This window comes from Callospermophilus lateralis, chromosome X (assembly GCF_048772815.1).
Source record: "Callospermophilus lateralis isolate mCalLat2 chromosome X, mCalLat2.hap1, whole genome shotgun sequence".
NCBI lineage: Eukaryota > Metazoa > Chordata > Mammalia > Rodentia > Sciuridae > Callospermophilus > Callospermophilus lateralis.
The window spans coordinates 4,791,608-4,819,295 of record NC_135325.1 but is presented as its reverse complement, the minus strand read 5'-3'; the positions used below and the strand labels follow the sequence as shown (position 1 = coordinate 4,819,295).

At 36.5% G+C, this 27,688-nt stretch overlaps 1 protein-coding gene across 3 annotated transcripts; it reads left to right on the top strand.

Moving 5' to 3' along the window:
• The first annotated feature begins 1,635 nt into the window (after positions 1-1,635).
• Asb11 (ankyrin repeat and SOCS box containing 11) lies at positions 1,636-27,431 on the top strand. Of its 3 annotated transcripts, none has more exons than XM_077106569.1 (7): positions 1,636-1,843; positions 10,601-10,680; positions 14,658-14,765; positions 17,590-17,740; positions 21,126-21,260; positions 22,568-22,759; positions 25,562-27,431. In XM_077106569.1, exons 1-7 carry the CDS (start codon positions 1,663-1,665, stop codon positions 25,684-25,686), a joined length of 972 nt encoding a protein of 323 aa, XP_076962684.1. In that variant the 5' UTR covers positions 1,636-1,662; the 3' UTR covers positions 25,687-27,431. The 3 variants fall into 3 exon arrangements, with proteins under 3 accessions (XP_076962684.1, XP_076962685.1, XP_076962686.1); XM_077106570.1 differs by lacking the exon at positions 1,636-1,843 and adding an exon at positions 2,813-2,990; XM_077106571.1 differs by lacking the exons at positions 1,636-1,843; positions 10,601-10,680 and adding an exon at positions 2,813-2,990.
• The last annotated feature ends 257 nt before the right edge of the window (positions 27,432-27,688 follow it).

The following is a 27,688-nucleotide window of genomic DNA, read 5'->3' as shown; positions in this document are numbered from 1 at the left end:
GTGTGACATTAGCATCAAGTTGAGTAGAGATCAGGTGCTGCTAAGCATTCTACAATGCTTTGGACAGCCCCCCACAACAGAATCAGTAGTGCTGAGGCTGAGAAAACTGAGAAACTGTTGACTATTTCATCTGTAAAAGATGCTATGAATTAACTATTAAATAGCATTTACCTTTCATTTCTGTCCCAAATATATTGCTCAAATGTAATAAACACAGTCTTTCAGAAATAGTATAGCCATTTATTTGAACCAACTTTTTTGATATGTAAAAATAGGACTGCCATGTTTTATGTGAAAATTAAAACCCAAACAAGATGAATAATGTTATAATATGATATACATGACTGGTCTGACATGAGTGAACAGTGGCCTCCATAGAGTATAATTGGAGAAGGAGATACATGAAGAGAGCTAAGATACATAAGAGAGCTATTTATGTATTTTCCTACATTGGTGTTCTACTGGATAATCTAAGCTTGATAAAGAAAACATATGTTAATATCAATTCCTTGAGAGTGGAAACAGCTCAAAATCTCAAAATAACAGTGAACTGGATGAGCTGTATCATGTGGCTCAATGTATGCCCATGTGTTGGCCTTGACGGTGCTGTGAAATAGTTCTTACAGTCATTTTAATTTGCCTGAGTACTAGGAGAAACTCCCAAAGTTTTGCATAAAGCACTTATTAAATAAGGTTTATTTGGTTTGTTTTAATAATTTGCTTTAGTGATAGGTTTTAGAAATTTAGAAAATCGAATATAGTCGAGAATGAAAGAAGAGATAGTTATGAGGAAAATTAAAATCAAATCAAATTCACTTGTATTGGCCAGTTGATAAGAGAATATTATCCAGTTAGGGAAGCCATTGATTTGTGGAATCTTTGGTTACTTCACCTAGAACCTAGAGCATCTCTTTTATTCATTTCATTTTGGTTCTTCCAAGATCAAGGATAACCCATATTTTCCAGAAAGATGCTCCACCTTTACTGATGCTTGAAATGGAGGTGAATGATTGGGAAAGAACCTTACCGTGGGAACTTGTCATGGGCAAAACTGCAGTAGTGATGAGTCTAACACTTCCAGTCACTTTCAAGTTTTTGCTTGGAGAGACATCCAAGATGATAGACCTTTCATTAAATACTGACTTCGAGTAAATAGTCTTTTTTAGCTGGTCTTATTTTAGATGTGAGCTTTAATCCTCCACAAACTTTAGAATAATGAAATGTTCCCAGGAGTAGTATTTCCTACTAAGAACATAGGTTATATTTGCACTTCTTTGTATGAACATCAAATAACTTGCTTTGTCCCTATGGGGTCAGACAAGTGTCTTTTATCTTTCCAACCCTGCTTTCCAACATAATATAGCAAAAGTAGGAATTTAAGAGTAAAAAATGTTTTGGACTGAATCCCACTTGTTAGATGGTACTGAATAATAATTTAGAACTCTTAGGAGTTTCTGGTTGGAAGGAAATTTCTTTATTTAACGTTGCCATGGATGTCCGTATCTGCAGTTGCCAAATCAGAGTTAGATTAGAACCTACAAACTGAGTTCTCGGTAACAGGAGCACAGAGTGCTAGAAGGTTTAAAATAGATGTCATATGATACCAATTATAACTCAGTGAAATTTTGCAGTCCTGGGAACCTATACAGAGCATAAGCCAAAATGGAAGATGGACCTGTTTTCTATGGCTTTAAAAACATTTTTATTACAATGTTTGCTACCTTTTTTTTCTTCAAACTTTTAATTAAAGTATTTTTGGCTCTCCTAACCCATTTCTATATCGTCAAAGGAAATAGAAAAGAAGCGGCTAGGATAGCAGAAGAGATCTATGGTGGAATTTCAGGTAAAAAAATACATGAATTTATTCCCAATACTTAAAAAATACCCTCCTAGATAATTCATGTGAATAATATTCTAGAAGGCAGATTTTCTTTGTACTTCAGTTTTGAGTGGGTAGTTTAAAAAATTACCTGTCATTTAAATTAGCAAATGGTGTTGGCTGCACCAATATGTGAAGAATTTTCAGCTTAATTTTTGCAAGTTAATAGAGCAATTAGCAATTATCATTTAAGAAGAAAACAGGATAGTGACTTTTATGAATAATTTTGAGAAACCTCATTTATACTGGACAAAAGAATTGCTCAGATAGCATTATTTTCTTTAATAACTTTTATTTGTTTGCAGTGCTGGGAATCAAACCCAGGGCCTCATGTATGCCAGGCAAATGCTCTACCTCTAAGCCACATCCCCCGCTCTATTTCTTTACCATTTTTAATCAACCTTTAAAATAAATAACATTCAGGCAAGACTAAATTGCCTCAGGAAATAAAATGAGCAATTTGATTTAAAGCAGCAAAGGTGGCATGCTATATATATTTTTGTGCTGATCATTTGCAAATGGAATTGATTAACCACTTGTCACTGTCAGAAAACTCTTCACAAAATTCATTTATGAGTGGCACCATGCAGAGCACCACAAAGAAAGGTTGTTATAATGTGGAGTACTAAGATTTGGATAAAACGTCTTAAAGTCTCATGCTTTGTAGAGATTAGACTACATTTCTTTTAAGAAACAATCGTAGTGAGATACTACAAAAGAAAATGAATCAAGTGTCTCTATCACTACTGGGATTGCCACTTAATAGAGGAGTATTTATTCATAAACAAGAGTTCAGAGTCTCCCTCTGTATTTTTAGTGTTTGCAGGGGTTCCAGGATTACATCATTCTTTATCTAGTATCCATTTCAATTTGCACCCAGGATTCTCTTTCAAAATAGACTTATGTGATTCCAATACACTAGACAACTTGGAAAACACTAGACATCAGCAGTCTTATCCAAAGAAATAGGACCTCCAAAGACGAAGCATCAGAATGCTTCAACTAACTGGGGAAAATGAGAAGAATTTTGAAGTTTCAGAAAGTGTCAGAAGCCCTGGACTATGGAAAGAGATTTCTTTTGGGGATTACATTTGTCACACATTTCAGGGAGGTATGTTATTTTGGTGAAAAAAATTAATGCTTATCTTTAGTTTCAAGTTAAGCATGATCTGGAAAGCTAATTTCTAATTTAACCTGTAAATTTGGGCAGGGACTATCTCAAGTTTTCAGTAATAATTTTGATGTTCTCAGAGTTTAAATGAAGGTAAAGTCCAACAAAGTCAATATTGCCACAGGGTATAAAAATGTTTTCTCCAATTGCTCCTATGCATTATTCCTATCTTTATGGCCCTTAACGAGGAGCAACTTCTCTTAAAGGGTTTTATAGCAGTCAAAACCCATATAAACATTATTTCAATTGGCCTGGAGTCAGAATTCAAATCTCTGAAATAGATTTGATGACTCTATGGCTCAAATAGCTTTACCTGTTCAAACTTCTGGGATAATATTCACTTATGTTGCAAGTAACATAATATTATAAGGTTAAAAACATTTTCAATTATTGTTAACAAGAGTCAGAAGTGTGAATAGTGCATGTTAACTTCTCAGTTTAATTTCCTTCCTCTGTGTGTGTGTGTGTGTGTGTGTGTGTGTGTGTGGTGTTTGTCTGTCTGTCTCCTCACATACCCCCACCCACATATATATCATAACATATCTGGATTTGGCAAATAAGTTTTTTTTATAAAAATGTGGTAGTGAGATGCCAGGACCATATTTTTACATAATTCTAAAATTGCTTTTTCTTTTGACATTGTGAGCAGGTATATTAAAAATCAAGAACAAAATTTTGTGGCAGTGTTAAACTCAATCCAGAAGTCATCTTTAAACTCTTCATTGGTTGGAAAATATATTCTGTGGAAATATATGACATTTAATCATTAAGTTAGCTGACTTACAGAAGTCTCAGCTCAAAGTTAAATTTCCTGATTCTGCTTTGTATTCTTTAAAAAACATTTTTTAGTTGTAGACAGACACAATATTTTTATTTTTGTTTATTTTTTTTTTATGTGGTGCTGGGGATCAAACCCAGGGCTTCATGCATGCGGGGCAAGCGCTGTACCACTGAACTACAACCCCAGCCCCTGTTTTGTATTCTTGTAAACTATTGTCAGCAATGTCAAAAACAAGAGCAGGGGGCTAGAGTTGTAGTTCAGTGATAAAGTGCTCACCTCGCATGTGTGAAGCACTGGGTTTGATCCTCAGCACCACATAAAAATTAATAAATAAAGATATTGTATCCATCGACAACCAAAAACATATTAAGAAAAAAAACAAGGTCAAAGTTAAATCTTTTCTTTGGTAGCTACACCTAACATCCCTTATTAAATATCATTCATGGCTGTAAAATCTTTTAGAAATTAATTTTCTAGAATAATTATTTGATACATCTTTGTGGTTGAAAGTATTTACTACTTTTGATCTTTCAAGCATCTTTGTGTATTTTGTCAAATATAATACATTTGTGTATATAAGTTTGAAACGTTGTCTTTGGCCCTTAGCTTATGTGTACCACACAGGTAGATCACTGAATGAATCCCCTGTGTGGACCACAGATAGTTCTACACGTACTACCTGTCTCCAGAGAGACAGAAATTTTTCAGCCTTTACTAAACTATAGTACCCTGTGATTTTTTTCAGGATCCAGGAGCTTTTGGATGTTCAAAAATAACAATGTGTGCAAACATAAATAATCGCACTAAGTGAAAATACAAATAGAAATAATTAATCGCTTAAACTGAGTCCTAGCCATGTTTTGCTGGCAAAGGAGTTTTGCATTGAATTTGGAGGAAAGCTTGATTTTCCCAATTTGAGGGATTTTACAGATGCAGATAAGAGGAAGTAGAACTATAGTACCCTTTAAAACAAACAGAGAAACTAGTTTAAGCTAAATAAAAAGGATTAGTTTCTATTTCCAAGTGTTATGCTCAAAATCACTTGTCCTTGTTCTAAATTCAAGGGACTGACCTTGACTTGACAACTATCCATCTGCCTGACTCAATAACCTCTTTTTTCCTGTCCTTTCCTTTCCGATAGGATTTTCTTACATTTGTTCCAGTTTTGCCCAAACCCCTACCTAGCCTTCTACTCTTCTTTGGTTCTTGCTGGTTGTTTCACCAAGCCTTGACCTTACTATCCTCTGTGTGGTTACATTATCTCAGATGCCTGCTGACTTCTTCCAAGTCAGGACAACTAGTTCCTGGCAGAGGTTCTGTCTCCCCACCTGTCACCTTTAGCTCAATCTCCTGCTCCTAGTGAGTTCAAAGTAGCCTTCTTTTTAAGAGTTCATTGTGTCTAACACAGCTCATTGGTTAAGTTTAATCTTCTGACCATAGAAACTATTTATTTTAACTCCTTTTATTATATTTTAGATATCTCAAATTTTATTATATTTTCTCAATTACCTTTGTTTTCCTTACAATGTCATTAATTCTCCTAGGCTCTTGCCTTTATTTTGTTTCAGAATTGAATTTCCTTATGATTTTCTTCTCTTTGATAAATGTCATAAGAGATGTTGTTTCATATGACTTCAGAACTTAAATAAAGAGAATAAAGATTGTTACACGTACCCTTGGGATTATAATCAGTTACGTGGTCTTTTGGAATAACAAGCCAGTAATTTCAAATCCTTGTTAAAATTATCCAGGGTAAAAATTGTAAAATAAAATATAAAAAGAATTGGTTTTTAACTTGAATACTTGGAACTTAAACAACTGTATTACTTCTGAACCAATTTCATTATTGGAATATATGGTTTTAAAAGTAGTTTCGAATGAGACTGTTATTCAAAGAATTTGAGAACAAGAGATATAAATGACATTCTGAGAAAAATTCAAAGGAGGAAATAAAAAAGTACTTGAACATTTTCTGTACACCTCATCAGTAGCAAGCAAACATATCTGTAAACTATTTCATAATGTTTGCAGCCTTATGACCCAGGAAGTCTGCCAAATAACTAAAAATAGTTTGCCTTAGAAGAGAATGACTGAGTACAACTTAAGCATTCATTTACTTGGAGAGTTTAGTTGCATATTTCCTGAAAGGAATGGAAAAATTCCTAACCTTCCAAATGACTTTTATCCTTAATTTCTCACAATTAACTCCAATTCATAGAACAAGAAAGATAAGATCGTGAGACTATCTTGGCAACAAAAAAAAAAAAATAGAAAAACAGGACACTTTCACCATGGTACTGGAAAGGTGAATTTCTTGAGAATGATTGTTTCCAGTTGGGGACAAAAATGATTTCTACTTTTAGGGTGATACAATTGGTTTATTTCACATTGTTTATAGAGAGAAGATAGATGTCAAAGCATTTCAAGACTGGTAAATTTACCATGAGAATAGTCAGAATTTAGAGATCCATAGTTCTTAAAAACAGAATAAGGTATTTTCTGAAGTCTCCAAAAACTTGGCTTTCAGTGCTACTTCTTTTTTAAAAAAAATATTTATTTTTTAGTTGTAGTTGGACACAATACCTTTACTTTATTTATTTTTATGTGGTGCTGAGGAACAAACCCAGGGCTTTGCACGTGCTGGGTGAGCGCTCTACCACTGAGCTACAGCCCCAGTCCTCAGTGCTACTTCTGACACTAACCATGAGACCTCTTTTCATGTGGAGCAAAGTGATGAATGTGTAATTTGGAGTATTCTTACTCATAAAATAAGGCTCTCCCCTCCTCTTGAGGAAGCTGCTGGTGCTCTAGGAGAAATAGAAATTTAGATAAGGGTGCTTAAGAAGAAGGGATCTTGTATTTCACTCTCCCGTTGGAAGGCTTCTTGAGCATATGACTTGCTCATGTACCCTACTATGCTACTCAACCAGGAGGGAAGAGTTGGAAAGCAGAAGTGTGGTGAGGGAGATTCTCGGGACAACCCCGCTTCCCCCTTTCTTGGTGCAGTGAAAGATGTGGCCACAGGCTTGCCACTGAGACTTCAGCAGTACAGTGTTAAAGTTGGGGGACATCAGAAGATGCTGCCTTTATGAGAAACACTATGAGAGGTGGTCAAACAACAGGAAAGAAAGATGCTTAGGAGTGAGCCCAAGTGTTAAGGCAAACCACAGACCCAAAGTGAACTCTGTAGTTGAGGCTCAGAGAGCAGGACTGGCTTCCACTTTTAGTTAACTGGGAAGGCATTGTCTGTGTCCTTTTTGCTTCTCCCCACCCACAAAGCACCAGAGAAGTTGGCACCTAGAAGGAGGAAGTAGGAGGCATATGAAGAACACACTGTCCTTCAGTAGACCAGCTAGCTGTTCAGTAGACCAGAGAAAGCCATATCCTGCCCTGGGAGTGGGAAGAGGGTAGGAGCTGTGGAAGGCATCAGCAATAACATTTTAAATGGTGGCAGAGCCATTTTAAAATCCTTTTTATGGAAATATGATGTAAATATAGAGAATTGCACAAATCCTTAGCAAACAGTGGGATGAATTTTCACAAAGTGAGCACAGTCAGGAACCAGTGAGACTGTGTTTTGTCAGCATGGCTCCAGCCATGCACAATTCCTGTCAGACTTCACCCCTCCTTGGGTTGCTTTTGGCTCCTAACACCCAAGGTGAGTTTGTCCTCCTCTCCCTCACTCAGACTTACTCAGCACATGCTCTTTTGTGTCTTGTTTCTTTCACTCAACATTAGGCTTCTGAGGTTTCTCCATCTTCGTATATGGATCGGGTCTTATGGGACTAATGAGTCACAGAAACTTACAGGAGAATCTGAAATAGGACGAGGATGTGAAATAGGACGATCATCACAGCCTGCATGAAGAAAAACTTTAGAAATTATAAAGCTGTTTCATGTTGATATATCTGAAATTACTGTTTTAATGGCAAGTTGCTACTTCAATCTTATTTTTATGTTTGAATAGAATACTTATACAGTTTAGTATCCCTTACCAGAAATGCTTACAACCAGAGTGCTTTGGATTTTATTTTTTTTTCCAGATTTTAGGTATATTTGCATCTATGTCTATATCTATAATATCTTGGGTATGGAACACCAGTGTAAACCCCAAATTCATTTGTGTTTCATATACATTTGATACATATAGCCCAAAGGTAACTTCATCCAGTAGTTTATTTTGGGTGTTAAGCACTTTCATTATGTGCAATTTTTCATTTATGGCATCATGTCAGGACTCAAAAAAAGTTTTGGATTTTGGAGCATTTTGGATTTCAATATTCAGATTAGAGGTACTCAACCTGTGGTACCTTCAAGTGACTATGATTGACTAAGCAAATATTAGAATAACAGAATTTTAAAAACTCTGCATTTTTGGGTTTGCCTCTTATATTAGTCAGGTGCTGAGTTTCCAACTGTGGGCAAAGACTGTCCTCCCCATCCAGTGCCCGTGCTCACCTCCAAGAACAATTAGAAGAGAGCAATGTGTGAAGTGCAATTAATATTGAATGACATAGAGATGCATTAGAGGAAAACCAAGGCAGACTAATTCAGGGTTATATGCACACATTATCTCATTATCTTCAGCTTATGAAAATAAATGTCAAAAGAGATTTAAAAATATTCCACTCATCAACTTTTTAAAATTTATCCTTTTTAGATATACATGACTGTAGAGTGTATTTTGACATTTTATACATGCATGGAGTATAATCTCCCATTCTTGTGGCTGAACATGATGTGGAGTTTCATTGGTTGTATGTTCATAACAAACATAGGAAAGTTACAACCAATTCATTCCACTGTCTTTACTATTCCCATTCCCGCTGAAGATATAGCTCAGTTGGTAGAGTGCTTTCCTCACTATTCCCATTCCCCTGTCCCTACCCTTTCTTCTCCTTTGTCCAATTCAATGAGCTTCTATTCTTCCCCTCCCTAACTTCCCTTATTATGTGTTTGGTTTTTTGGGGATTGGCTTAGTTCACTTAGCATAATAGTCTCCAGTTCCTTCCATTTACCAGCAAATGCCTTAATTTCATTCTTCTTTATGGTTGTCCACTTATAAACTCTTAATCAGCTCAGGAACATGTGAAGATGACACAATCACAATTATGTTCATGTTACAAATTTTTATCTGTTTTTCTTTATTATAAAAGCATTATACATTCATATCAGAAGTATGAGTTCACAAATGATTTAATCTATCTATCTATTCATCATTATCTTTTTTTTTTACTTTTTATTTTGGAATTAATTTTAACTTACAGAAAAATTACAAGAGCAGTACAAAGAATTTTCACTTGTCTTTGCACAGAGACTCTATTCAGATTTACCCACCTGTTCCAATAATATTCTTTATAATAAAAGGATCTCATTCAAGGTTAAGTGTTGCTTTTAGATGTAGTGTCTTGTCAGCCTTCTTCAATCTAGAACAGTTCCTCAGTCCCTCATTGAACTGGTTATAGGCCAATTATTTTGTTGAATGCCCCCTCAGTTTGGGTTAGTGCACAGTGTCCTCATGACCAGAGTCATTTTGGGCAGGAATATCATGGAAGCAATAGTCTATGATTCACACTCTGTTCCCTCTGATGACACATGATGTGGTTCACTGCATTCCATTAAATGATACGCAGTGCCAATTTGTTCTATCACTGTTTATGTCAGCTTTGATCACCTGGGTAAGGTAGTCTATGCTTTTGTTCCACTGTATAATTACCCCATTGCCTATATAATTAGTATTTTTTGTATAGGGAAATAATTTGAGGCTGCTTCTATCATTTCTTCCACATTTAAAAATCAGTATTCTAAGCAACACTTTCTCTTCTCTGTCTGTATATATTACTTTTATCAATGAGAACTTATAGTTTCCTATTTTACTTCATAGTGTATAATCTCTCATTTTCATTGTTTATTTTGATGTTCAAATTGTCCCATATTTAGCCAGTGGAGCCCCCTCCAAGTTAGTTTCTGTGTCTTTTTAACATTTCCCATCATTTTTTGAGCACTTCCTTCCTTTCTGACAAGCTGATTGAGGTCCAGCCTATATTTTTTTTCTAGCCCAGGCCTGGGATCAACCATTTCTCCAAGGAACGTTGGGTTTAGGGTTTCTCAATTTTCAATGCTAAAAAAGTATGGCTTTCCCCATTTTTTTTTTTTTTTTTTGTAATCCAAAGAGAGAAGGAACATTGGGTTTCAATGTGTGTGTGTTGGGGCCGGGGGAGGCTTACTGAAATGCATATAACTTTGGTTCTCACCCATCAGAGAAATTTACCCTTTCCTTGAGGTCTTGTTATTTCAAATTCACACACTTCCATTTTTTGGTGAGATTTTGTTTTTGCCAAGTTTGCAGAGAAAACCTGAGTTCTTACCATCATCGAGATTACCTAGAAGAAACCCTTTTTGTTAAGAGAGGCCCTTTTTGTTAAATCCAAATCATATTACATCCTATTGAGTATATGAAGAACATAATCATAATTTGAAAAATGTCCAAATTTTGCAAAGCAGAGTAGGTTTTCTTCCTGAACAAAGGATTGTCCTTTGGCACTTTTAATAAAGGATTCCTTCTCAGGTGCTCATTTAAACTGGGAGAGATCAACTGTACCCCCTCAGCACATACCAGACAAAAACAGACTTGGTGCCCTCAGTAGCTTGTCATTCTGAAAGCAACTGACAAGAAAGCTTGATGAATGATACCTGCTTTCCTCCCAGCATGAAAAAGCTGAAGAAAGAAGTCTCTAGACTTTGACTCTGAGCTTGATTTGTGTTTCAGATTGCTGGGCTGATCGATCCCCACTTCATGAAGCTGCGGCTCAGGGGCGCTTACTGGCCCTTAAAACGTTAATTGCACAAGTAAGTAAACTGAAAACATGATCCTTTATGCTGTGCCATATCGAGCATCATTCTTTATTAGCTTTGACTGTAGCAGAGGTCTTATTTGCCTCATTTATTTAGGTCCCAGGCATATATATATGCTCTTTCTCCTCACCGTTTCTTCCTTTTGTTTCTTCTTTCCTGAGGAGCTGCCTCATTTTTGGCCCAGGTACCTCCTTTCCCTTCTGGGCCTTTCTTTACCTCATAGGAAGTTTCTCTATGACAATCAATGAAAGATACTTTCAAATTTATGTTGAACTAACTTACCTCATAGTCTCCTAGGGTACATTAGAGACAGCAGTCCTGAAGTCTCATTTGTCAGCTATTATTGTAACAAATTACCTCAAAACATAGTCACTAGAAACAACAAACAGATATTTACAGTTTCTGTGGGCTGGGAAGCAGTTTCCAGGCCACAAGATGTCAGCCAGGGCTGTAGACATCTCATGGTTTAACTGGGGGCACAATCTGCTTTCAAACTCACTCATGTGGTTGTTGGCAAACTTCAATTCCTTGCCACATGGGTCTCTCCGAAGGCTTGTGCCATGGGGTGGCAGTTGACTTTCCTCAGAGACAGCACCCAAGAAGGAAGTTGCAGTTTTGTGGGTTTTTTTAAGAATTTTAAAATCATATATATATATATATATATATATATATATATATATATATATATATACTACAAATGACAGTACAATGATCTTGACATATCATACATTTCAATCAGATGGGATATAATTTCTCATTTTTCAGAGTGTACAGGTTGCAGAATTACATTGGTCATGCAGTTTTTTTTATAACCTAATTTCCAAAGTGAAATCCCATCTTTTCTGCCATATTCTACTCATTAGATATGACTCAATAAGTTCATCCCACACTCAAAGGGAAGGCATTATACAAGCGACTCAATATTAGGAATTAGGAATCACTGGGCACCATCTGAGGAGGCTGCTTGCCCCAGTGATACGCTTTCAAGAGCAAGCATTAAAATAGGTTGACAAATGGATAAATCTTACTCTTTAGTGAAGACTTATGACTACATCCCAAGCATGTTGAACAATGAGTAGCAGCCTAATAAATATTTGTGACTATTTTGAATTTAAACAGCCAGGGGAACTGCTCTTTGTGTGTGTGTATGTATGTGAGTGTGTGTGCGTGCTCCCCTCTCCCCATTTTTGCTTCCTCCTTTCTGAGTTCTGTTATCCCATAGCAAAGTAAGCAGAGGCACAAGGAAAACAGTATTGTCAGCAATGATGGGCACTGTACTTGAATTTGTGACTTGCTTATTTTTTTAAGCACTTTTAATTTCATCTCTTTTGATTATTTTGTTATATATGTAATATATTCACATAGTTCAATAATAATGAAAAAAGTCTCATATCTACCTCCCTTTCAGACCCTCACCTTTATACTTTTACTAGTATTTTAATAAACTTCAGTGTGGAATAATTTTCAAGAAGAGTTGCAAAGGCAATACAGAGAATTACCAGGCATCCTTCACCCAGCTTGCCCTGATGTTGACATCTTATATATAGCCTTAGTACATTTGTCAGGAATAAGAAATTAGCATTGGTATAATAACCATTAACCAACCTGCAGACTATTGGGATTTCATGAGCCTTTCCCCTGTTGTCCTTTTCCTGTTACAGGACCCAACCCAGGATCCCATATTGCACTTAACACTTATTATTTTGAACCCTAACTCCTAAGCATGTTAGCTTCAACAGTGTGATTAAATGTATAGGGGCATTTCATAAAAATTTCAACTTTTTCTGGCTACATCCCTACTTCTTTACCTTTCACACTGTAAAAAAATATATTCTACTTTTAAAAACTTTATTCCACATTTAGATAATGTGGTAAATGTGAGTAAAACATTAAACCACTCCAAGTAAATGTGAGTAAAATATTAAGCGAAGGTTCAGGAATTCTGGGGTTATTACACTGGCTGTCACCAAGTCTTACCTATAATTTGAACTTCCTGCCTCCTGCTTCAAGTCTTACATATAATTTGAACTTCTTGCTTCTTCATTTTATCATACACAATTAAGATGATTCACTTTAGATATCTTTCAGGCCTGTCTATTACATTTCTCCAATTCCAGGGATTCTGAGATTTTGTATTGCAGCAATTATTTTTCCCTAGCACAATGCTGCCACCTCATGGACTAGACTGTTTTAAAATCTTAATTTCTTAAAAGGAAATCAAAATGAATCCACTATTCTGTATAATTACAATGTGACAATAAAAAATTTAAAAACAGGGACTGGGATTGTGGCTCAGCAGTAGAGCGCTCGCCTAGCATGGGTGGGACCTTGGTTCGGTCCTCAGCACCACATAAAAATAAAGGCATTGTGTTGTGTCCATCTACACCTAAAAAATAAATATTTTTTTAAAAATTTAAAAACAAATCATACATGGAGAAATGAAAAGGAAAAGATTAATTTATTAGATACTGAATTTGATATATGTAGCACAGCTCTAGAGTAATGACATATTCAGGACATGAAAATGGACAGAATCCAGGAGACATAGAAAGCCCTTATGATGAAAAGACAGGCAATAAAAACCTGGCCACAGCAGGTTGCACCTGACACTACAGAGATGTGGCAGGATGCAGTGAGTACTAGATTGGAGTTTGCCATTCCGGGATTGTAACACAAAGCTTTGGAAGCTTTCAATAGGCCATTACAAAGCATGGACTCAAAATCAGGAATTGGCAGGAAGGACAGATCAGGGACCTAATTCCTTTTGCAGATAGAAAGTGTCAGTCATAGAGGAAATGGTAAAAGCCAAGTTGTTAAAATCAGGGTGTAAAGGCAGAGTTGTCCAGCAGCTAGGCTGACCTTGTCACCTGTCACTTGGACTCTAGGATAAGCAAGGTGGTACACAGCAGTATGAGAAGGGGGAATGGACTAGGAAATGGTGGTGACAATCATACATAGGTAAGTAGATAGATAAGGGTTAGGAGAATCCCTCTGGCCCTAGACACTGGGACTTCAGAGTCTTCTCCATGTAGTGGGGTTATGGCCAAAGCAGTACTTCTGCCACACAGCAAGTGACTCTTAGAAGCACTCATATGGAACTTTCTACTTTTAAGCCCAGAGTCATTCTTCTGTTTCAGACCCAGTTTTAGCTCCCAACCTCCTCTGTGTTCCATCACCTACTCATCTTACCCTATAGCAATGTCTCTGTGGCTCTCCTTGCTTCTGCCTCACATCTCTGCCTCTGCCATCAGCCATTCATGTTGCTGCTTCCACTATGCTTTTCCTAAAACAGCTAATCTATTAGCTCTAGATTATTCAAAGCCTAACAAACTTATAGATGCCTCATTCCCTAGAAGATCTGCACTTCCTGTTTGCAAATCAAGGCCTTTCATGATATTGCTTCAGTTCACTGGCTTCCTGAATCTCTCCCCATCTTCTACTTCCCCTTTCTCTATGCTCTTTCTGATCCAGAAATAACCAACTGTGCAACTGTGGCCCTGCCATACTTTCTGCATTTGTGTATTCTGTTCCCTCTTAATGGCATACCCTGTTTTCCCAGTTTTAAAGTTTTTATGCTTCAAGCCTTAGTTAAATACTACCTTATTTGTGAAGTATTTTTTCTTATTTCCCAAGCCAGACTCAAGGAAACTCTGTGCTCCCAAGTGAAATGTGGTGCTTCCAATCTCAGTCTTTTAGGTTTCATTTCTGCCTGCCCAGTAGGCTCTGGAGGAGACAGACCAGTAGCATAAATTTTGAAGACCCTGATCCAGAATACTGCATAAACATTTATTGAATAAATGAAATTGAAGCTCCCATGCTGTGCTGAGACTCACCTGGTCATGGTCTTGACTCCTCTCTATGCAGTGCTGCTATTACAACCAAAGACTGAAAACTTCAAGAACCTGTTGAACAACATTGCTTTCACTGCTATGACTAATGGAACATTTAATTATCTTCTCTTCAAATTATAGGGTGTCAATGTGAACCTTGTGACAATTAATCGGGTCTCTTCTCTCCATGAGGCATGCCTTGGAGGACATGTGGCTTGTGCTAAAGCCTTATTGGAAAATGGTGCACATGTGAGTACCACCCCTGCCCACATGGATCTGTCTTCGTAGGTACATCTTCTAACACCTAAAGAGACAGCATCTTCCAGGCTGCTGAGAGGGACTGGGTGGAGACAGGTCTTATCCCACGCATGTTCATGTCTCATCATTCATGTTACTCCGTTTTCTCAGCCTAACCATATGCGAATATCCAGATGCAGCAATTCACAGGAATTTTTCAAAATTATGATGTTGACTTGTTTTTTGTGGTGCTGGGGATAGAACCCTGGGCCTCATGCATGCTAGGCAACTGTTCTATCACTGAGCTACTTCCCTAGTCTGTGATGCTGACTTTAAAAAAATTCTTTGTTATCAAACACGATAAAGAACAAATTTTAACAGAATAATAAAACACTCTTAATTCAATATTCTACCCCAGCCACTATTTTTATTGAGCAAAATTATAAAATTGAGTTTTTAATAAATAATACATTAAAACAAATTAAGGTTTATCTTATTTTAACTTATATCTTAATTTCTTCAAATAATAGCAGAGGTACTATGTATAATACAGCTCTCAGAATAGGCTTATAAAAATCAAAACTTCTGCAAATCTCAATGACATCCAGAAAATGCTTTATTGCTAATTTCATTGTTTAATCTAGTCTCATGTTCTTTGTTTTATGAGTTGTAATATCTTTTTCCTTTTTTGTGGTGCTAGGGATTGAACCTAGGGCCTTGTGCATGTGAGGCAAGCACTCTACCAACTGAGCTATATACCCAGCCAAAGTTGTAAGATCTTTAAGTATTTAATGATGATTTTTTTCAGATTGCGTATGGAAGATAGGTTTCTACATTTAGAACTGAATATAAAAGTCTTCTGGGAACAAATTGATTTTTCCAGTGTCATCATGGTGCTGCATTTCTATTAGGTAGTGCTTCTCTAAGTTGTCACTTAACTCATGGGTAATGATGAGGACAAGGCTCTGGGAGGGTGATTTCATTTCAAGCTAAATGACTGGACTCACAAGCAGATCACTGGTGGGAAATGTTGAATATTTCTCTCTGATCAGAGAAGAGATCTTGTGGGGGACAAAGCAAAGGATAAGACAATGGTCTCTTGTCTTTGGCAATTTTATAAGGTAAAAGCCAATAAATGCTGTATTATACCACTTGACATTAAATCAGAATGAGTGAAAGTTTGGTCAAGCAGTAGAAAGTTCACCACAATCTGCTGCTGCTCGGATTCCTCAAACTCAGCACATCTGAAACTGTGTATATCATGTTCTTCTTGCTGGAATCTGCTCCTCATCTTGGGCTCCCAGTTTCAGATACTAGGTGAAACATTCTTCTGGTCTCCCATGCCTGGGAGTCATCTTGTTCCTGCCATTTTCTTATTTATTTAATCACAAAATATTTCTATTTTCCTTTGTATTTCCCAAGTCTATGTTCTTCTTTGTTCCGCTCCCATAGAGATCTAAAACACTTGTTGTATCTAAATTGTCTCCTTTTATGTTTGTCTTCCCTGATAGAAGTCAACCTACTTAAAGAGAGGCAATTGTCTTACTTATCTTTGTTTATAAAATATTGGCCCCTAGTAGATATTCAGTAAATGTTTGCTGATATGAACCAGGAGAGAAACTTACAGGAAATCAAAAAGAGTTTCCTGACAGAGGATAAGGATGGTGCTTATTAAAAAACAAATCAAACCAGTTTCATGATTTTTTTTAGTAAGAAATCCCTAGCATATGATTCTTATGCAATTTTCTCCATCTTTGTCTGTTTGTGCCATTTTAATGGGGTTATACCAGAGCCCTGGAGACAAGTCATTTTTGTTTCTAAATAAGATAATTTAGAATCCTGATTATTCCAAGCATCTATCTTTACTTATTGAGGTCAAGCAGTTTGACGTCAAACTACCATTGTGATATGACATTTGAATCATATCAGAGCCTCCCTCCCTGAATACCTGGGTCCCATGGTGTTCTTTTCTATCTATTGTTGATACTCAATGATACTTCCCAGTCCTGCAGGTTCTCATGTGTTTCCCATATCACTAGAAGTTAACAAGGATGATTAGAGATAATTAAAGGCTATTGTCTATGTGCCTTTAGCTTGGTCATTATCTCTCAGGAGTCGGAGCTGGCATGTGCGATTTCTGTAGATTATAATAGAACAGAGAGAAAATATGTGACAAGAAGGATGGTAGAACTGTTGGAAGTTGTGAAGGAGTTTTTTCTGCAAGCACAGGATTTGGAATCTTCACCCATTTTGTCCCAATATCCCAGATATAAATACTTAAATTGAGCAACAAATATACCACTTATTATAACTTTGAAATAATTATTGTTTTTTCAAAGATCTATTATCTTAAGAAAAAAATCATAGGTAAATGATCAGAGCATTTGAAATATATATGTATCATATTTATGATTATATATAAATGATACATAAGTTCTAGGTTATGATTTCCTACCTATTTTAATGTACTTATATCAATTTCATTGAAATATTCACAGAATTGAGAACTTGGAACTTAATGGGTTAAGCTAGTTGGTTTCTCTATTTCTTTGGGTTTCTGCCATGGTTGTTCACAATTGAAAAGGGAGATGAGCTCCATATTAATTGGAAATGGGAATAATAGTTGTTGCAAATGTTCATGCAGTGCCAGGCAATGTTCTGTTTAACATATAGTAATTTAATGGACTGTCCTATAACCTTATGTAGTTTCATGTAAAGGGAGTTCCCTCACTCATTCATTAGCTTGGGGAGTTTCCCTAGGCACATACACAGGAAAACATACTTAGAGTGAGAACAAACTACCAAATCCTCTGGGTCTCTCCTTGCCCACTGTTAGGTCAATGGAGTGACAGTTCATGGAGCCACGCCCCTCTTCAATGCGTGCTGCAGTGGCAGTGCTGCGTGCGTCAACGTGCTGTTGGAGTTCGGAGCCAAGGCCCAGCCTGAGATGCACCTGGCTTCACCTATCCATGAGGCAGTGAAGAGAGGTAAACGAGCCACCACAATGCACACAAAACAGTGGTGTGCTCACTCCAATCTGTATAAATCAATAGTCTGCTGTTGGCCATATGAGAGTCACTCAGATCTTTTCACCAACAGAATGTGTGTGGCTTAGAAATTCCACAGCAGTAATTTCAATTTGACTAAATCTTTCAGAAATGCCACTGTGGCATGAAATGGCTCTTCTCAATACATTGGAATGTCTTTGAGTTTCAGATGTCCCACTTTCTGGGCCTCTTTGTTGGTGTTTTGGGAGCAGCTAGTGCAGCCAAGACAGAAGTTGTAACTTCATGATTTATACTGAGCTTATGCCTTTGCCCTTTAGTAGAAAAGAACAGCTCATCTCCCAAAACCCATAAAATATCAACCACTAACATAAAATAAATTATGAAAGTGCCTGAAAGCCAAGGATGATACTATGTCTAATGGATTAGTAAATGTAACTGTCCTTAAGAAATACACTTCAGATGAGCTGATGACTTCAAGGCCATAGTCACGAGAAAAAAAAAAAAAAAGAAAGAAAGAAAAAGAAAAGCATTTTAACTTGAAAAATCAGGGCATTGGAAATTTTGAAGTTGACTCTAGACTCCTGCATTGTTCATTATTTTTGAAATGAGAAAAAAAAGAGTAATTTTAAGGAATTTTCAAACCATATGCATAGACTAGTCATGAACAATAAAAGATGCCATTAAAAAGATAAAGTCGTTTGTCAAAGCTCATACCCAAAATGCAACATTTTGGTGATGTCTAGCAATACAGATACTTCTCTTATATTAAAATCAGAAATACAATGGAGAAGTTAGAACAATCTAGAATAGGTCTTTGCTGGTGTACTTGAAGATGAAAGTCTTTACTTCAAAAGGCAAAAGTGAAAGATTTGCCCCCAGGTTAATAAACATGTCATTTGGTAATTTTCCCCAGTGGATTACTTTAAATGATACAAAAGACCCAAATCTCAATATATCTATGTCTTTTATGTATAAAACATTCTTAGTAAATATTTATTTATTAATTAATAATGTGAGCCATTTCCAAAGCATCCTTTAAATTGCAGAATAATGAATTATTTTGAAAATGAAAGTCTTTAAAAATTTTAATAATGATTTGAAGTAAAAAAGGTTACTTGCATGTACATTCAAATGTTTAAAAATAGATAAATATTGGGAATAATTCAATTTTTTTCTTCTTTCTTTCTTTCTTTCTTTTTTTTTTTTTTTTTTGTACTTCAGATTGAACCAGGGGTGCTTTATCACTAAGCTACACCCTAGACCTTTTTATTTTTGTTTTTGTTTTTTTTGAGACAGGTTCTCACTGAGTTGCTGAGGGTCTCACTAAGTTGCTAAGACTGGCCTTGAACTTGTAATCCTCCTGCTTCAGCTTCCTGAGTCCTGGGATTACAGGCGTGTGCCACTGTGCCCAGCTCAAATTTCTTAAGTAATTCTGCAGTGCTTGCCTGATTATGTATGGAGTGTTTTGTATCTGTGTGCCTACAAGTTTATATCTCTACATATTTTTTCTGTTTTATAAAAGCTCATTAAGGAACAATATGCAAAGAATGGAAGAATGTTTAGCAAATTCATTGTTTTAGATATTGTTATATGAATTTTAGTCATTAAGTTTTGTTTGTTCATTTTTTAAAACTTCCTGAGACTATTAAATTTACCTCAAACTAGGCTAATTTTTCTGTTCTGCCAAAAAACAGAAAGAATTATTTTAAAAAAATGCCTTGTATTTGTTAGGCAGTTTTAGGCACTGATTAGATTTTTTTTTTCCCCAGAAACTGTTTAGCTTTAAACATCTATGAGCAAGCTGGGTCATAAGTCTGAGTCAGTATCTTGATATATTGATACTATAGTCCAGGTTTAAGATTTATTTATGTGACCAAATACTTTGAATACACAAATCCTGATTGGTACATTGTAATGCATACTTATGATTAATTCAGAATTTGTGATAAATCGTGCAAGTATAGGATGAAAATCATGTTATCTATAAAGAAAAGGTTGGTTAAATTAGTGATGATAAGATTGTTTAAGGATACATTTAAATCTTCAAGGAGAACTGAATTTTTATAAGCTCCCATCAATACCTCAGAAGTATTCCCTCCTGAGCAGATCATTCATATACTGCAAATTAATCATGTCTGTCTCTTCATTGGGCAAACTCTCCAAGGAGAATGCTTACTTTCATAATCTTGCTAGTCATTTAATTTCAAAGTGTATTTAAATAAATTCCATACATGAGACTTTTTATTCATCTTCATAGGTGTCTTCTAGGCTAACCTAAGTAAGCTTGCAGGCCACACCCCCAGTCTCACCACTGTCTTCAGGGTAATGGCAGGGTGTCTTCATTTACCCCTCTGGGTCTTGTAGCCTCCATTGTAAAATGGTGTCTTCATTCTAGAAAGTGATTTCAACTGTGTTCCTCAGAGCCTTAGTGTGGTTGGAGTTTTCTCAGGAATTACACAAAGGAGTTTGAGTGGAAGAAGCATGGGTATCAACTATTCCATGCCAAAAGAACTAAAATCAGCATACTATAGTGATACAACCACCTCAATGTATACAGCAGTACGATTCACAGTAGACAAATTATGGAATCAACCCAGATGCCCGTCAATAGATGAATGGATCAAGAAAATGTGGTATATATACACAATGGAGTTTTGCTCAGCCATAAAGAAAAAACTATCACATTTGCTGGCACATGGATAGAAATGGAGAACGTCATGTTAAGTGGAATAAGCCCGACTCAGAAAAGCAAGGGTCAAATATTTTCTCTCATCTGTGGAAGCTAGAGCAGAACAAAGGAAAGAAGATGGTCAGGGAGGGGATCAGATATCATGAAGATACAGGGAAGACCAATGGAGTAGAAGAAGGAAAACAAGAGGGAGGAAGGATGGGAAAGGGGAAGATAAGTGGAGTGAATTTAACAAAATCCTGTTATATATTTATATATAAAGTTATCAAAGGAAATTTCACCTCTATGTATGTGTAGAAGAAAGGAAGTTTAGTAGAGTAGAAGAGGGAAAATAGGGGGAGGAAGAAGGGGAGGAAAGGGGGGAGGGGAAATGGGGATTGAAATAAAATTTCTTGCATGTATGATTCTGTCAAAATGAACCCCAATACTATGCATCATTATAATGTTTTAAATTTTAAATATCCTTAAAAAAAAGAAGCATGGGCATGCTATTCTTCTTAGTCATTTTTGTTTGGGGAGTTTATATCTATGATTTCCAAAACCAAACAAAAACATTTTTCTACTATGAAAAGAGACCTGGGTTATTTTTAAAGCTCATTCCAGATAATGAATGTATAATTCTGTGAATATTCAATGTGTCCCTAATATGAATTGGAATATCTTATGCTCCACCAGGTCACAGGGAGTGCATGGAGATTCTGCTGGCAAATAATGTTAACATTGACCAAGAGGTGCCTCAGCTTGGAACTCCCCTGTATGTAGCCTGCACCTACCAGAGGGTAGACTGTGTGAAGAAGCTTCTAGAATTAGGTAATTACCAGAAATCTTTTTATGAAAAGAACCTGCTAAATTTGTGGGGTTTTTCAATGGCTTCAAAGATGAAGTTCTTATTAGGATAGAAAAAAAAATTCTGATAGCATTTGATGCTTGAATGCTAAAAACAGAACTTCTCCAGAGAAATGGGTGTCTATATTTATCAGTTCTGCTCCCTTTGGTATTGGCTTCAATTACCTGGTATGGCTCTTCCTGGTGGTCTCAAGATGGCTACTGCAACATCTGGGTTTGTTGCCTTTCTCATCCATACACAGCAAGAAGGGGTACTGGCTCTTTTATTTTTCCTTCTTTTTTTTTTTTTTTTTTTTTTTTTTTTTTTTTTGTGGTGCTGGGAATTGAACCCAGGGTCTTGAGTATGCAAGGCAAGCACTCTACCAACTAAGTTATATCCCCAGTCCAGTATTGGCTCTTTTTGATTCACATACTTATCTCTGAGCCAATAAAGGTGGCCAAATGAATACAATATGCTAATTGGTTTAGGCCTAGATTTTAGTTTAATCTGCAGTTATTAGGCTTCTCTAGAAACATGTAAACTGGAAATCACAAGAAGGTGGTAACCTAGAGGGAAATCTAGCTATGGTTACCAGGAAGATGCTGTACAGTAAAAACAACAGATATTTGCTACAGACTATTTTACCTCTATCCTGCAAAGTTATTTAGTCATTTTTAAATCTAAAAGACATATACAGAAACTGAGATTTTAGGGAAAAGTAAAATATCTTGAAAGTATCATTTGGTTAAAGATTCAACGTGCTTAGCCTTTGACATAAAGGCAGAGATTCTAGTCAGAACCTTTAGTTGAGAATTTTTATCTCCAAGATGTTCTTTGGTCATTTTTTATTCATAGCATTTACTATTCTTTATGGAGTTCAGAAAAATTTTTGAGCCCTAAATAATATAAAATAAATATGAAATAAATAAATAAGAGAACTAAATACAATATAAAAATAAGGAAATTCAGCTTTATACTTGGTCAAAATATAAAATAACTATGTATTAGTTATTAACTATGTAAAATAACTATGTATATAAAGCATTTTGTGTGGGAAAGCAAGTAAACTATTTAAAATGATTAAAATTATCCAGATTCACTTTTTTATCCCATTATTTTGAATGGTCTTAGTGGACATTGTGGAGGTTCTAGGCTGAAGTTACATATTTTCAAGGATTTGTCAAATATGTCATGGCATTTGAGATGACTTCATATACAGTGACTACAGATTAGGCTGATTGTGTTTTACATTCATACCTAATGTTGAATTGTGGCCATTTCCTTTGTTAAGGAGCCAGTGTTGACCATGGCCAATGGCTGGACACCCCTCTCCATGCTGCAGCAAGGCAGTCCAGCGTAGAGATCATCCACCTGCTGACCGACTATGGGGCTAATCTGAAGCTCAGAAATGCACAGGGAAAAAGTGCTCTGGATCTGGCAATTCCCAAAAGTAGTGTAGAGCAGGCACTCCTACTCCAAGAAGGTAAGGAAGGGCTGGGTGTCCACTTCTTTTCCTTAAGCCCACTTGCTATCTCTCCTTCCTTCCACATCCCTGCAATATTTCCTTTTCCTTTTTCTCTTCCCAATTGGGGATGATATTGCAGAAGGCATCAAGTTCCGGCATCACTACCATGTCTTCTGGGATTTTATATGCTGCGTTCATTCACTTAATAACAAAATAACATAGACATGCAATCAGATCATTGCTTTTTATTTTCCATAAAAAGAAAATAATCAGACAACCTTGTTGGCATCCTGAAAAGGTTGAATATCCAGGGATATCCTATCATATGCACATGATTAAGCAAACCAAAAGTCCACTTTGTAATATTGGGAGACAATCCATAGGCAAATTAGAAATATAGCCACATTCCTCATAACAACCTTCAATGATGAGCTGCATATACAACCCATTGTCTCATGAGGTTATATCACATAGGTTTGTATAAGTACATTCTATGATGTTTGCACAATGTTGAAAGTGCTTAATGATTCATTTCTCAGAACTTATCCCATTGTTAGGTGACATGTGACCATACTTAAGTTTGGGGCAGTAGAAGGGACAGAAGGTGTATTTCAGAAGCCTAACTAAATGGTGAGATTGTTTGCCTTTTCTCCAGATTGAGGAGTATGTGGTTCTATGTTCCTCATCTCCTCACTCCTATTTCCATCATGAACATTAAGAGCAACTATCAGTGCCAGGGAAGGAATAGTAACCTTCTAAAATGCTTGATGTCTCAAATTCAAAAGAGAACCCTATTATGTCTGTATAGTAAGAAGACATTTTGTGAGCCTTCATTGATCATTTGTATGCTGGGGAGAATATTAAAGATAAATTGTGCCAGCACTGAGATGAATTTGAAACATAGATTAATCTCACTGAATTCTTTAAACTTAAAAGCAGTGAAAACCTTATAGTAGCTGGTGCTGTGCCAGCTGCAAATGGGAAAATTAAAGCATGGAGAGATTGGCTTGCAGAGAGTGACATAGCTACTAAGAAGTAGGACTAGGATTCTAATCCAGCTGTCTGACCCCAGAACATTCTCTCTTAATGCTGTAAGGCCCCAATCCTGAAGCTTCTAGAACAATTTCCAGTGTGTGTGGGTCTCATTTCACTTGCTGGTTCCATTTTGTGAACTCACTCCCATGTCTAATATCTTCCAAGTAGAATGCTTTGTTAAATCATTTTAGGAAGTCTCTCTACACCAGTGCCTCTTAAACTTTCATGCACATATAGATGATGACCTGGGGATCTCATTTAAAAAGCAGATTCTGATTCTGGAGGTCTAGGATTAAACTCTGCATATCTAATAACTTTCCAGTTGATTCTGCTGCTGCTGGTGTAAGGACCACACTTTGAGCACTATTGGTCTAGATTATTTCCAGTGGTCTATGTCATTAGTGATTGTTGTTTTACTTGAATCTTCACCAGAATAATTATGATATTCCTTACCAGGTACTTTGCAATGATTGATCGAGTATATAGTTTATAGCAGTTGTCACATTTCTGGTTTTCTTCCATCAAAAATGTTTCCAGGTCAAGGATTTACATTCTTATAAGCAAGTTCCTCTGTGTACTATCTTTATAAATATAGGCACCTGCTTTAAAGGAGGAACATCACCTATGCCAAGTTCACTCGTGTCTGAACTTCTCCAGGCAAACAGGACAATTTGTCCATGTTACTGTTTTTCAGAGGAACTTAGTTATTTTTTTTTTAATTCTAAAAGTTTGACCCTAGATGTAAGGGGTGACAGGTAGAGATGTTTTTGATTCCCGAGATTTTAACTGAAGATATTCATCTTCCAGGTACCTCTCTATCCATGGATGTTCCTTGTCAATGTCATTCTAAGTGTTACCTGGATATTTGCATATGCAGTCTACCTTTTTTTTTTCCTTGGTGGTACTGGAGGTTGAACCCAAGACCTCACATATGCTAGGCAAGCACTTCACTATTAAGCTATACTCTCAGCCCTTCAGTCCACCATTTATCATGAGGTATAAGATGCTGTTACAGTAGGATTTTCTTGAAAAGGGAAAGTTTGTATAGGTCAGTAGTTAGATCTACTTGAATAGATCTTTACTGATAGGTTAGGAAATAATGTGATAATATGAATGCCCCTGTAGAACTAGTATTGCAACCCAGAGCTCATTCATCCTATTCATCTATATTTTGAACTCTCATCAACTTATTTTCCTTAAGGATTCAAAGCTACTGAAAGTCATGGACATGAGCACTCTGAGACCCCATGAAAGTGAGGTTCAGGGAATTATGGGGTCTAAGTGCTTTAAGTTCTTTCTGCACATCCTTATTGAGCTGAAATCTTTGAAAGAATGGAGGGTCCCTCTGGGTGTGAGATAGGACCCAGCCAATACCACCTCATGGCCAACTAGTGTCAGGAGGTCCAGGAAGACATTAAGGGCTACATATTTGCCCCCTGGCCCATCTCTTAATACTGCCTCTATAGCCACACAGGTCAAAATTCCTGGTGACACCCTCTCTGCAGTTGTTCTGCTCTGCAGCTCTGTCTTGGGGTCTTGTATGCTATAATCATTTGCATTTTCTCGTTGTTCAGTATATCACTGTTCATTAGCACAGGGCACATAAATGAGGTGCTTTCTCTTTATACCCACTCACTTCTTTCCTAACTGCCTCTGGATAGCCTCACTCTTTGATGTTGGTAATACAATTGGAAGATCAACTTAAAGAAAAGCATCTCTTCTAGAGGGGCAAATAAGGATTCCCTGCCACCATGAGATTCACACCATTTTTATTCCCTCTCTCAGGCCCACCTACTCTTTCCCAGCTCTGCCGCCTGTGTGTCCGGAAATGCTTGGGTCGAGCATGTCATCAAGCCATCCACAAGCTACATCTGCCGGAGCCACTGGAAAGATTCCTCCTGTACCAGTAGCCCCAGTTGTCCATGGGAAGATACTTGGAAATAAGTAGGTTGTTGTCTGCTGTACCCAGGGTACTTATTATAGATGCCCAACAGCTAGGTCATCAGTATCTTTCAATGAGCTCAGCCAATTAGAGGAAATCCTTTATAACAGGAACCTTAAAGTTTTTAGCTCTTGCTGTTAATAAACTTAAAAAAACTGATACAGGATTTCCCAGTGCATATGGGTCAACATTTTGAATATTGTACAGACACACATAAATCCAGGTGAATAGGATTATAATGAATGTTAAAAATTCCAGAATGTGCTCTTGATTTAATTCCTCTCTTCTACCCCTTTCTTCCCTCCTTCCCTCCCCCTCTCTTTTTCTTTCTTTACCCCCTCTTTCTTCTCTTTCCTTAAATAAATCTATGCTGTAACTTTGGTTTCTCTGCCTTTTTAAAAGACACATAAAAAATGAAATATTTTGAAAACATCACAGTTACTTGGGACTTCCAATTCTTGAGGTCCTGGTTGATAAGAGAGATTTTGGAAGAGATTAGCTCATATAGAGTTTAGGCTCCTTTGCTCATCATTTCTGATGTTAAAAGCTCTTCTTTGGAGGAATCTTAGACAATTCTAGGATTGCACAACAATAGTTGCCCCCCCCCAACAACCTGAACTCATAAGCACTTTGTGATGCATTTTGGCCCCCCAAATTGGCTTATTTTCAAACTCAAGATTCTCAGCTTTTTTTTGAAATGCCTACATGTTGATTCCAGCTACCGAGGTGTACTTAATGCTGAGTCAACATTTTTAATGTGGATAGGTGCCCAAAGTAAGCATAAAGATACATAAAAAGCTGTCTCCTCCTTCTTTTCTCTCTTCTTTTTCTTCCCATCTCCCTCCTTTTCTGCTACTCCTCCTCCTATCAGTTCCTTATTTCCCTTTTTGTGAATTTAGAACATGGGAACTCGATAGATTTTCCATTATTATAAATTAATGTCATGGTTCAGTGACTATAGTAATATTAGCTTCTAAATGAAAATCCTCTCTTAGATGATCCTAAGATTCATTTTCAACATTTTTTGCCCCCTAGTTTTTCTAGTTCTTTTGTTTTCAACAAGGGACAGTTTTGTCCCTCACCCAGGGACAGCAGTGGCAATGTGTGGAGACCTTTTCATTTGCAACAACTGAGGGGATGGAGCTACTCATCTCTATTGGGTAGAGGTCAGGGATGCAGCTAGAAACCCTACGCTGTACAGGACAGGCCACAAAAAAGAATTATTAGGTTCAAAATATCAACAGTGCTGAGGATGAGAAATTGCTGTAGACCTATGCTATTTGGTTCAGTAGCTATCCACCACCTATGGCTGTTGGAATTGTGACTAGGTGAACTAAGATTTGTTGTACATATGAAATACATATCGTGTTTTGAAGATTCAGTACAAAAAAGAACATGAAATATCTTATGAATAATTTTTGATGATGGTCACATATTTTTTGTTTTTTGTTTTGGTTCACTGATGAATTCTTTTTAAAAATTCTTTATTTTTAAAAATTTGTTCTAATCAGTTATACATGACAGTGGAATGCTCTTCAATTCATTGTACACAAATGGAGCACAATTTTTCACTTCTCTGGTTGTACACAAAATGGGGTCACACCATTCATTCAATCATACATGTACCTAGGGTAATGATGTCTTATTCCACCATTTTTCCCACCCACAATGGTCACATATTGAAGGGATTATATTTTGGATGTATTAGGTTAAATAAAGTATATTATTGAAATTAATTTCACTTGCTTCTTACTTTTTAATGTAAAAATGTAATACATATAATAACAATTTAGATTACATATGTGGCTCATATGTTTCTGTTACAACTGCTCGGGACCTCTGATTATTATAACTTTGTGATATCTAATAATCCTAATTAGATAACTATCTGGGAAAAAGATTGTTCTTATGTTATATTTCAAAACCAAATCTTGAATTTTTTGCAAATGTTAAAAAGTTTAAATATATGG

Bases quoted from the DNA above. Each gene is read 5' to 3' on its own strand.
- Asb11 (XM_077106569.1), top strand. From the start codon at position 1,663: ATGGAAGATGGACCTGTTTTCTATGGCTTTAAAAACATTTTTATTACA. The intron at 17,741-21,125 runs GTAAACGAGCCA...ATGCTCCACCAG, and splicing joins CCATGAGGCAGTGAAGAGAG to GTCACAGGGAGTGCATGGAG. The intron at 21,261-22,567 runs GTAATTACCAGA...TCCTTTGTTAAG, and splicing joins GAAGAAGCTTCTAGAATTAG to GAGCCAGTGTTGACCATGGC.